Source organism: Numida meleagris, chromosome 5 (genome assembly GCF_002078875.1).
Source record: "Numida meleagris isolate 19003 breed g44 Domestic line chromosome 5, NumMel1.0, whole genome shotgun sequence".
Classification (NCBI taxonomy): Eukaryota; Metazoa; Chordata; class Aves; order Galliformes; family Numididae; genus Numida; species Numida meleagris.
Window position 1 is genome coordinate 43,889,710 of NC_034413.1, and position 12,570 is coordinate 43,902,279.

Here is a 12,570-nt window from a genome sequence, read left to right on the forward strand (position 1 = left end):
TGACAGGGGAGTTGGAACTAGATGATCTTTCAAGTCTCCTACAACTTAAGCCATTCTATGACTCTGTGACATAACAACATACAAGATGAGCCTTTTGGCAATCCAACAAGAAAGCATTTAAACCATTAACCAAATATATTTATGTGAATGTGAGCATTTACAGAAAATGTTTAATATACTTTGGTTTTGACTAGAGAATTTTAAGACAATGTACAAATATTAAAAATATTGTGCATGCATATATATGTCATATATTGAATACACACATATATATACATACATGCATACTTTTTCTATACTAATAACATTTAATTGTCTACTCAATTTCTTTTTTTGACCAGTTTCTCTTTTTTTCAGGGACTACAGACAAAAAGCATGTATTTCAGAAAATCAAGTATCAAGCAGTTTCAAAGGATAACTGTTGTTCTATCACAGAATTGCAAGTTGTTGCTTAGATACGTTTTACTGCAGCGTTTCTATTCTCCAAATCAACTTCCTGACTCCTTTTCTAATCTAAATACCAATTACAATTTATTCAAACTCATTTATAACTTTGTTATTATTCTATAATCACTTTTGCTTAACAGAAATTCTTGGCTTATGCTCCAGGACTAGAGTCCACATTTCAAACATGTATTTACTTTAGCACGTATTTGAATCCACAAATATTATCAGTTTGAAAGCTTTAGACATTTTTACAAACTACTTGTTTTGTTTATTAATTTCACTCAGTCACAGTACATTCTATAGTTGTACCACCCAAATTAAACATATTTTGTAAGTCTGCAAACAACTGCAACCAGCTCTATGAAATTCAGAAATTTGTACTCCCAAAGTTCACTCTCATGTCTTTTATTAATTATTTCTTGTAGATTTAAAATTAATTTAGCAGTTAGTGACAGTGAGGGGTGCTGTCTTACCTGACAAAATAAGAAGCTCAATGATGTCTGCATCCCCAAGAAATGACGCAACATGAAGAGGAGTTCGCTTTTCAGCATCCTAAAAGCCACAGACCATACAGTTACAAAACATGGTTGATGACTGCAAGCATTAGTGAGCAATGTGTTTTTAAACAGCATGTATTTTTCTACAGCTATTTCTGTTTGTGACTAGAAATGCAAGCTCAACCACTGAAAGAACAAAATTCAAGGTCTGAATGAAACACTTCCTTGCAAAAATCCTCAATGTTTTATCACTGGGTTCCACCAGACCTTGCAGAGAAATTTTCTTTACTCTGATATCTTTTATATAGGTAGATTAAAAAAAAAATCTAATCTAATCTAGATTTAAATCAAACGTCCATCATATCGCACATTGCATCACATCCTGAAAAGCCAGAACACAGCTAGACGCAATGAGAGACATGGGTCTCTGGTCTCTTTTGGAACGATTTGCTACTAAAAACTGTAGGACATAATTCAGATGCTTATGGACATCAGACTTCATAATGCAGTTTGCTTCAACAGCATTGCATCACCATTGAGAGAGGCATCTTTGGAAGATGGTCTGGAACCACACATAGAAGAGATGCAGTTCCCATAGTGTTGGAAGGTAATTGTACACCATTTACTCTCATTGACTAAAACAATTGACTTGTACACAGTGATCGAACTTTAAACGCTAATTAGAAAAATATTACCAATTAGGTCTGCAGCTTTAAACTTCTAAAAATTACTAAAAATCTTCCATGCAACTTCCAAAGCACAGATGTTTTTTATTTGATTTCTGTCGTTTTCAGGATTAAGAAGTTACATTTTCAAGATTTCTTATAATTTCATATGATATAGACATGGTGTTTACAAGTAAACTTTTTTATTGCTTTATTCTGATGACTCCAGAACACGGGCCTTTAAAAGAAACTGCTACATCTGATGATAAGGGCAACAAATCACAAGAACAGCTAATCCCACTTATCATAGTATTCTACCTCTGTTCCCAGTCCTAAAATGTACTTCATTTTGGTTTCTTAACCACTAATACATCAAGTTCTAAGAGACTTATCAATCAAACTTAGTAAATTATGGCCTACCATCATTTGATACTGGTAACAAATTCACCACCTCCTGCAAATGATACCAGCAGAGAAATCCGACTGGTATTTACACTCTCCCCCTGAAATATCTCTCTGAGTCTGTCAAGTAAAATATCTACTTTAACACTGCCAAGAGGTCATTAACTGCAAGCTATTTTGGACTATCTTCAAAGTATGCTATAAATGTGGACAAATGAGCACAGCAGAATCATTTGTCATGTGAAAGCTGAAAACTGTTTTCCAGCCAAGCAAGGCACAGAGCCACTGCTGTCCAGAATGGGCTATATATAATTCTTATATTTTTATGTTGTTTTGGTTTTGTCTTTTTTTTTTCAAACATACAGAATGTACATTTGCCCTCAAATTCTGCTGTCCCAGGTCAGGGGACAAGATGCCTCACAGAGCTTCACCTCCTCATACAGTAGGCAAATTACAGCGATATTAATCTGGTCTCCATTTTCTCTTTCAGAATCAGAAGCACTGGATGATTCAGAGGCCACACTCCATAAGAGCTCTACATCCAACAGCATCTGCCCAGAAATCAAAATTACAACAAACTGGATTCACTTATACATTCAAGTTACTGCAACAAGAGCTTCACCTTGACTAATCTGAGTGTGCACTGCATGCTCATTGACCTCTGCCATGCTGTCACTCATCGTGGACTAGATTTTATGGGCCGCACGAGTTCATACATTGAGATAACTTCTGTCAACTTTCATAAATACTGCTTCTCATTGTCTATCCAAATGCTATCCACTGCACTAAGTTTACTAGGATGGATGCAACAATTGTACAAGAAAAGAATGAGTTTTATTTATTTTTACATTATTAATTTTAATGCACGTATCTCTTCTAGTACAGTGTAGTAATTGTAAAAGTTGTCATACCTGTCACTGATAAATTTTGCAGCAGCTTCCTGCTACACTGCCAAGTCTAGCAACAGAGCTGAAACAGTTTGAAGCTGAACAACAACAATACAAGAACAATAAATTTTCTATATCAAGGAACCAAGGCCATTCAGTGCTTTGTTGATAATAAACAATATTTTATACTAGACGGTAAACCTGACAGAAGTTTGGTAATCCAGGGAGGAGAGGACAGGAAACAGAAAAGTAGAACTGATATGCTCTGCTCTGAGGTAGCATTTTAAAACCAAAGGGATACTAATCGGTGTGAAACCTGGAAATGAACAACAGAAGGAATGCTTCCACCACTGGAATAGTATCTAACTGTAAGTAATCTCAGTTTTTATTTTTTTTTAAATAAATGCAAAATCCTATCATAATAGATGAAAATCAAATCTTCAGAGAAAGAAAAGTTTTCATCATGAAATTGTGTTTAAGATTAATTTCTCCAAGTTTTAGGCACAAAACCCAAAACCTTTTCCATTTACCTCAGCCAGGCAAAAGCAAGTTCATCCTCATGTGAACTACCAGAAGACAAAAAAAAAAAAAAAAACAACCATGCGGTGTGGACAAATGAGCACAAGAGCCCTCCAGGCAGCATCTTCTGAGCTTCAGTCTGAGCTTCGGTGGGAAGTGCCAACAAGATGCCTGCAGCTGAGCCTTGAGAAACACAGCAGAGGAAAGCTCTTGAGTTCCTGTTTACATTGCACTCAAGGCTGAGAGAAATGCAGAGGAACTGGAGCACCTGCCTGCCCATCTCACCATGCGTCTTCCCAAGAGCCACCAACCCCTCCAGCAAGGTCTGCAGAGCTCCAGCACTGCACCTAGTCCAGGCGTTGGGCTACAGGTGTCACTCTGTAGCAGTGGCAGTAAAAGGAGCATGAACAAATAAGTCACTGATATAAAGACCGAAGGCTACAGAGATGGGAATTAAAAAAGAAAATCTGTCATTTCAGCAAGAGAGTTTGGCGGTGCCTCAATCCCGAACATACATTATGAGGCAAGGAAAGGGGAGGAGGATAGGAGTTATAACAGAGTTACAAATAGCACCAAGACAAATAATCAGGCCTGCTTCAAGTATAGCTCTTAAAGGAATGAAAGGTCAGTAAGAGATGGCAGATAAGCTAAACAATGGCTAAATGAGAAGCTGAAACAAACGCTGTCTCACCAAAACCCTATTAGGGGCTTACACCAGTTCTCAGAGATGATGCAGACTTAACATTATCTGTACTTCTTTATTTTTCAACTACAAATAAAGGAAATTATGAATTGAACAAATAGGTGATCAAGAGCAGGAGGCCTCAACAAGAAAAGCACTCAACACGTGCTTCAACTGTTGAAGGGATCCCAGCGGAACTGATAAGGTGCAACACAGATTAGTCCTAAGTGCTTTACTGGATCGGAGCCCCAGAATACAAGGTTAACAGAACAGAGGCTCACATGAATCATACCATCCTATGCGAAATATTCGGACACATTAAGAAACAGGGTAGCAGTTTCTCCTCAGCACAGCCTAGGCAAAAGATCTGAACCTTTATATCAGCTGCTCAGATGAGATGATTTGGGGGACGTAGTTATTCACTTTTAAAATATAAGAGAGACTGCAACAGAAGGTAAGTGTCAGCTTTCACATTTTGTCATCAAACTGCCTGAGAAACCAGCAGAAATGGTTCAGCACAGTGCCACAGAAACAGCGTTCATGAAATGACATCGCCTGGGACCCAAGAGAAGCGCCAGGACCCCCACCACCTCCAAGAGCCCAGCCACAGCTAGGAGGTTGAATAAACTATTCAAATCAAGTACAAAGATTGAGAAAATACACTGGAAAAGTGCATCACAGGAGGTAGCATTGGATGATTGTTTCAGTATACATACGGACACTTCTACTCCTGTGTCAGACTCTACTTGGACAAATTATTCCCACTACGTCTACTTATTTCTTCTTCACTTACAAGAACAGCAAGGTCAGCGCACTTTATAAAATGACAATATTTGCATTTGTCAATGAGAAAAATAGGAAGACTGCACCTCTAATTAAATGGGAAAGTACTGTGAGAAAATAAGATGCTCAACAATATTTCTACTACTGTAACATCAGCCACAATTGTTACTGCTAGTAATTATTTTACAGCAGTTACGACAAATACAATTTATTTTAAACTGAATTTGATGAACTAGGGTTTAACAAAGATATGCAATGTGCAACCTTGCTAGAAGAACATTCTTCTAGAAGGCTTAGCCATGCACCACCTCGCTGACTGCTGCTGTTGTCCTTCAAGGGCCAAATTAAAAAGATTTTGTGCTCACTCAGATCATATTTATGTTTTGATTTTACTATGTTACTTCAAAATTTTCATCTTAAATCCTGAGACTTATTCTTCAACTATTTTTGCAATGATGAATTGATTTTTACCAGTTTTGTGCATTTTGTTACTTAAATTATTTTTAGAGGAAAAGCTGAGGGCACCAGACCTCTTCAGCTCTCTCTTTTCAATTACAGGTGGACTTTCAGCCTAAAAAACGGGACAAGCGTTACTGTTCTATAAAAATTTAACCCGCTGACAGCACAGCCATTAGCTCATAAGAAACTGTCCTGCTGTGACTAAACGGAAGCTTTCCAAAGATCCTGAATACACTCCTTCAGAAGACTTTCTAACATGGCAGAAGCACTTCCAGAAGAGAGTCACTTACTTCCAGGATAGCTTTATCTCCTGTGAGACTCCGCAGTGCCAAAAAAAAATTCTTGGATGAGAGCAGAGGCAAGGGCCTGCTTCCCAAGATGACTGAAATATCACGTGGCTTTCTCTTTGTCCCAAGTCAAACATGTCCCTTCTAAACTAAATGACAAGCTGTTTTCCACATTAGCTATCCTAAGCATGCAAAGCCTTTCACATTCAGAATCTGAAACGTGCACACTTGCACTGTCAAACATTTGCACCATCTCAAAAAGCATGCTAGTAATATTGCAGAAGTATTTATAACTTCCACACAAGCGTGCAGGACCTTGCATTCTCTGTTGGTGCCATCGCCTCAGACCAGCTCTGCAGGCTGAAGTGGGCAGGCAATGCCCTGGGTCTTTATACCTCACCATGGTCCCAGCCTGGCCCATCAGGAGTCACTGCAGCCCTACTAGATCTGCTGGCTCTGCAGCTCTGCTTGAACGAAGAGCCAAATTCACAGAATCACAGAATTGTGAGGGTTGGACTGGAGGGTCCTCTGCAGGTTGTCTAATCCAACCTCCTGCTAAAGTAGGTTCCCTCAAGTAGCTTGCACAAGAAAGCATCCAAGTGGGTTTTCACTACCTCCAGAGAGACTCCATAATCTCTCTGGGCAGCCTGTTCCAGCACTCTGTCACCCTCATGTTCACACAGAACTTCCTGTGTTCCAGTTTGCACCCATTGCCCCTCGTTCTATCACTGGGCACCACCGAAAAAAGCCTGACCCCATCCAGTCGACTCCCACCCATGAGATATTTGTAAGTAGTGATAAGTTCCCTCTTCAATTTTCCCGCCTGAAACTAACCCAGTGGTCTGCATGGTGCTAGCCCATGCCCCATACAACCTGGGAGAGCAGGCTGCTGAACACTACCCAAGGGCAGCCCAGGCTTACCTGGGAAGCAGCATCTTCAGTCCTCCACATCACAGCACTGCTCACCACCAGCCACTGCCCGTGCCCCCACAATGCACAGCAGCACCACGTCCCCCCCAAGCACAGCATGGAAATGAGGAGGTCAAAGTGGCTGCTGAATGACCTGAAAACATGCTTCTGAGCCACACAGCTGCAACTCGCACTTTGTAGCAAAACAGAAGCCAGAATTATAGCAGCACCCAGAAAGCAGCTGTCTTCATAAACACGCGCTTCCTGGCTTGGGAAGATTTTGTTTGACCAGAGGAAAAAAAAAAGTAACCTTTTAAACTGATTTGCTCTGAATTCTTTCCTCTAAGGTAAATTTTCTCAAGAAACATGCATATATTTCACTCATTTTGCATAGTTTCTCTGTGGGCTTTTTCTTCTGCCTTCCTTGAAAATTTTAAAATATAATCTATAAAACGTTAGAAATCCCCAAAGCTTGTGCAAAAAGAGAGTTTTATTACCCTCTTCTACTTGCATTTGAATTATTTCAGTACTAACACAGCAAAGCAAAATGATCAACAAAGGACAAATCGCTGCCAAACAGTGTCAGTTTCCTCTCATGTGAGCACCCAAGCACTACAGAAACTAGCATGGAAGTAATTAAAAACACCCTTAAAATAGAAACGTAAGCACGTGTCACAAATAGCCAGTTGGCAGCACAGGGGCAAAACATGCTGTCTTTTGATCTTTCTTTAGTGACAGTTTAGGCATTTAACACTTTTCTGCAAAGACTATTCAAAACGCAATCTTCAGACTTTGTGCTGACCAGTATTTTTCTAATTACTACAAAGGACAAAACAGCTGCTCAGTCAGAACATTCTTGGGTCGACTGTTATTAACTTAAACATTCAATTGACTCTTTCCATGAAGTACTATGGCGCTCGTCTATAAAATACATATTCAGCATTTAACATTGCACCTGACAGATGAGAGCATCTCCGTAGCAACCATCACTAGCACACTTTCAGCCAAAGGATATAAAAACATTTGAGAAGCCTACAATAACCTTGTACAGAAAACACTTTTTGAAAAGCTAACACAAAATACAGGGGAAAATGTAGGACTATCATGTTCATCTAGACTTTTCATTATTATAATTTTTGTTTTATATAATTTTAAGACGATCAGGGAAAACAAACATGGAGGAAGCGCAAGGTAGAAGATGCTTTAAACAAGCACTTTTGAGAAGGTATTTCAAGAAAACAAGCAGGCAATGAATCACAAGGAAAGCCTCACGTCAAGGTCTTCCTCCTCTGCTCAGATTCCCCATTAAAAACAGCAGCAAATCTTTCCATCCACTTGACAGAGAACTGAATACGCTCACCTCTCCTGTTCCTTTCTGCGTCTCTGATCCAGATGTCAGGACCCTGCCTGTCTGTAAAAGCTGCAGTGCTATGGCTACACCAGGCTAAAGTGCTGGAATTAGCTCTGAATAATCTAGCGGCTCTACGCCAGAGAAGGACAGAAGAAAACAAAGGTTGATTCCAAAGTCTAGGAAACACCTGGAAAACAACACTCTGGTTCTGCTTGATATTCTCACTATTTTGAGAAGCCACAGACTGTAGTCTAGACTGACAGGATTCATTTCTAGCAGTACAGATTTAAGCTAAAATCAAATTTTAAAAAGCCTAAGGAAGAAAAAGAAAACCTGCAAAAAGATGAAGTTCAAGTGGAGAGTTTTTTCACTGTTAAAACACTTAACTACTGCTTGTTTGCAGCTGCTTACCACTGTTCTATCTAGAATAAGCCAATCTGAGGAACAGCAATTCCTCTGTGGGCAAACAGTGGCCAAGATGCTGCTTCCTTACTCTCACTGCCGAGACCATCAGTGAAGCTTTGTTTCAAGTACAGTCAGATGCTGAATAAAAGCTCCTGATTTGTAAAGACTCCCCAAAAAAGGGAACTCTACAGAGAATAAAAACATGCAGCTTTCAGCTGTTTTCATTCATTTTCTCAATATGCAAGAAAACAATGTCCTTGGGTGACCTGCACATTTGGAATCATTACCATACATTTAGAAAATTTAACATCACCTGCTGAAGATAATTATATGTCAGACAAATAGTGAGGATTCTACTAAAGCCCTGAATCTCTAACTTTAAAATATTTTCCATTCTGTTACATGCTAATTGCTAAGGATGTGATTAGTATTGTCACTAAGAAACTTCACAGGCATGGCACTTACGTATCCCAGCACAAACATATCACAAGTCACATACCAAGGCATTGACATCCTCAGTTTTGTAGATCAACATCCGTATCTCCTCCGGATCACCGCTGAAAATAGCTTGGACCAGTGGAGGCTGGTAAAACAAATAAGAAAGTACAGTGTTATGGGTTTGTTTGTTTCTATCCTGCTTAAAAAGATAACATATTGTTTATCCTAACACTCATGAATGTGGCCCATACAAACTGTGAGCAAGACCTCAGTACCAAGCTAACAAGAGCATATCATCAGTAAGAGCTATCAGTTTGTTTCAGGATAGTCTGAAATCACAAGTATGCTTGCACATATAACAAGTGTGCACGCACAAACAGGGACCCCGATCCAAACAGCTCTTTTGTCAACAAGACACAATTAGCTGAGATGTTCTCTCTGGCATGCACAAGAAAAAGTAGTTACATCAGATATTGTCGTGTGCTTGCTGCTGGCACAGATTAATGGTCATGCAATACACATTTAGAAACAGAACATTATGCAGATAATGAATTTGTGGACAATTACTGAACATTTTGTATCTTTTATACTGGATAAATATGCAATGAACACAGTTAATTTTAACCACTCAAGAAATGAAATAATTATCACATTGTTTCAAGTCTACTATTATGCAATAATGAGGTGGAATGCATAAATAAATAATCAGGCATACAGGAGAAGAAATATGCCACACTTATTCCATTGACATCACTGGCATCAGAGGGAGGGAGCGCTGTGGTTGTGGAGCTGCTCCGCCACGCTACCACAGGTGGGGACAAATTGCAAAGCTACCTGTCCCCTAGTGATAAGCATGTGCTAGAAACAGGAGGTGCCCCGGTTCCAGCTGCCCTTCCCCACAGACAGTGACCCCCTTCCCCCCCCCCCCAGGGCAGCTGCCAGCCAGCCTAGGGGCTCACTGCCCACCTCAGCAACTAACAGAGAGGTCTGTGGTGCCATGTGATCATCAGAATTAAAAATAACCCTGCAAAATGGAAGCATGCCTGGCTACTTGAGCACATAAAACCACAACAGCTCTCCAGGCTTTGAGGAATGTAACAATCTTGTAAACAAGTTATCCTAAATACCATTATTCCCATTCTTTTCCCCACAATATTCATCATAATCACATCTGAAAAACCCACTTCTAAGTTGGTGGTGTCTATTTTAAGACATATTAATCCCTTATGTCCTTAAGAAAAATTCACACTGGAATTCTACTCTTGCCACACCTCTGACAGAAAAAGAACTAAAACAGTATCTTTTACCACAGCTGCCTGACGCGCCTCATTGCACTATGGCCTTGTGTATTGCAGCAGTTTTTTGAAATAGGAAAACAAACCATGTCATTTCAATGGGATCGTTTACCATGCTTCCTCCCCAGCTCATGCCAGATCAGCCACACAGCATTCCCCAGGGGATGCCAAGCCCAAAGCTCCAAGCCTGCTCCATCCTCCCTCATCCACCAACCTCAAACATACTGGAATTCAACTAAGAGTAAGATCTGCCCATTTCTGCATTACCCGGTACCAAAATAAGTTGTTTCAAGTGATTCTCTCATCTTATGCCCACTGGCACCCTAAACCAAATTACTATTTCCTAGACTAACCATAAACCTCAGCGCTAACTGCTATGAAGAAACAGTGAATAAGAAAGGTCACAACAAAATATGTCCCTTTCACGTATGTTTATCCTAATATAACAAAACAGATAGACAAGCACGGAACTCCCCAGCTTCAAGCTGGACAGCAGCACAACCCAGTGACCAAGACATCGCCAGCATCTTGAATCAGCATCTGAACACCTCCTTTAGAAGTGTTTGAATACTGTTACGGGTAGCATTTTCTTCTAATCAGGAGAAGGTAAAATACTACACATTATTAGATAGTTTGACCCTTCTTCCATTTGCCGGAGGCCTGCATCAGACACTTGGCTTCACAGGAAACACTTGGCCTGTTTAATTAGCATCAGCTACTTGACATGGAAAGCTGACTGAGAATACCATCGCATTCTTTAGACCTATGACACATACGTAAGTCTCTCAGTCTCAATTCTCATCCAACATATTATATTCAGCTTGTTGTATCAGAACCCAGTATTTATTCTGCCTCTGAAGCAGGCTATAACTCTCACACCGCTGATGCACACAAGATAGCTGGCTTACATCCTTCCACAAAGGCCTTAATCCTTCAGCTCTTTTTTCCCCCCCATGAGATTTACTTTCTACAAATTCCTTACTATGGGATCAATCGATGCTAACATGGGAATAAAACAGATAAAACCAGCATAGGTTAATATGCATCGAGTCACTGCTGAGCAACTGGCTCAAAGTAGCCATTTTTCCACTTAGGCTATTTCGTAATTTGGCTTTGTTTTTAAAGGCAGTAGTTTTAAAGTAAGAAGTATCTTGCTGTTAAGGAATTTTTCACACCGATTGCATTAAGACCTGTCAGCACGTGCATGATGCCTGGGCACATATAATGTCCTGATTAGGAAAAATACATCAGAAGCATGTTGGAGCACTGTTGCTGCAGTTGGGGGTCAGAGCTGAGAATGTGCATCTGCTGATCAGCACAGGGTAAAGGTGCTGTTCTGTTCACCGGCCAACAGCGACAACATGGAACCTGAGCAGCTAGGTACGTGTTCATGATGGATGTCCAATGACCTGGACAGATTACTCTCCTGATCTCCAATGATATCCGTACCTGTACATGAATGACTTCACATTTATTTATGTATTCATTCTTGAAGGGCAGATAACAAAGTCTCCTAATTATCAAAGTACAACTTTTTTTTTTGAAATAATGTCTAAAATCCATGACAGCATAATCAGCGGGTTCTTCCTTTAGCATGAATACGTTCCTCAAGCATTCTTCAAGTTCAGAAGCTGGTGAGCACTGAAGTTGGAGAGAAGACAGAAAGCAAGCACAGCTTATGTGTCACTATTACTAGAATTAAACACAGGCAAGTGATGAACAGCTGCCTCATCAGCTCAGTTCTCCAGAGCCTTCAAATACTTACAGAGAGTTTTAGCTGGAGGGTTCACATTTGTTTTTCTGAAAATATACACCAGCAGCTAACAAAAATAACTTTCCCCATTACTTCTCATTATCCTCCATATATCCAACAGACAGCATACAGAAAAGCAGACCATCAGCGTGCTGCACTCCCAGGTTCCACAGCCCCAGATGAGATGAAGCATTGCATGGGCTGCCTCATGCAGCATTTTAATTACTGTCAGAGCAGCTGATGAAGCGCCCAGCTTCCTAAACCCGTTAGTATTTTGTCAAGTAACTGTGACATCTGTTAACTATTTTGTCTTGACTCGAGGTATCCTGACTCACTAACAAGGACTTCTCAGGACTCATTTAGACAAATTCTCATTTTGAGAAGAGCTGGAGGCAGATAGGTCTAGGGCAGTCTATTTCTATGTTTGTTTGATATAACTATTCTTCACTCCTGTGACCTCTTCCTTGCTCTCATGGCATTAAAGCATCTTACTGAACTGAGCACTTGGATGTGTCTGGGAACTCACTTTTCCTCAGCTGGCAAGACAACATAGCGAGACACACAACTGTGCACAGCCCAACCACAGCACACAGCGCCTCCAGCCAGACGGAGGTGGAGCTGATTCTATAATTAAATGTGACCTCGATTAATCATTTAGTGAGCAATATGCAAACCAGAATAAACTTTGTTCCCTTTCCCATAAGCATGCTGCTTGTAAACCAGCACAAACAAAACCCTTTGCACCCTTGCCTCCCTGCAACATCTCAGTACCTCCCTCTTCCCCCCCCCCC

At 40.3% G+C, this 12,570-nt stretch overlaps 1 protein-coding gene across 6 annotated transcripts in view; it reads right to left on the minus strand.

The window, feature by feature from the left end:
- ANKRD44 (ankyrin repeat domain 44) overlaps positions 1-12,570 on the minus strand; it is a 113,436-nt gene that overhangs the window by 62,314 nt on the left and 38,552 nt on the right. For 5 of the 6 annotated variants that reach the window (XM_021400574.1, XM_021400576.1, XM_021400573.1 and 2 more), the window contains exons 2-3: positions 8,793-8,876; positions 921-999 (exon numbers count right to left, since the gene is read on the minus strand). In XM_021400574.1, the coding sequence (XP_021256249.1) occupies positions 921-999; positions 8,793-8,876 (163 nt within the window). Of the gene's footprint in view, positions 1-920; positions 1,000-8,792; positions 8,877-12,570 lie in introns of those variants that run through there. The other variant, XM_021400577.1, reaches the window with a different exon arrangement.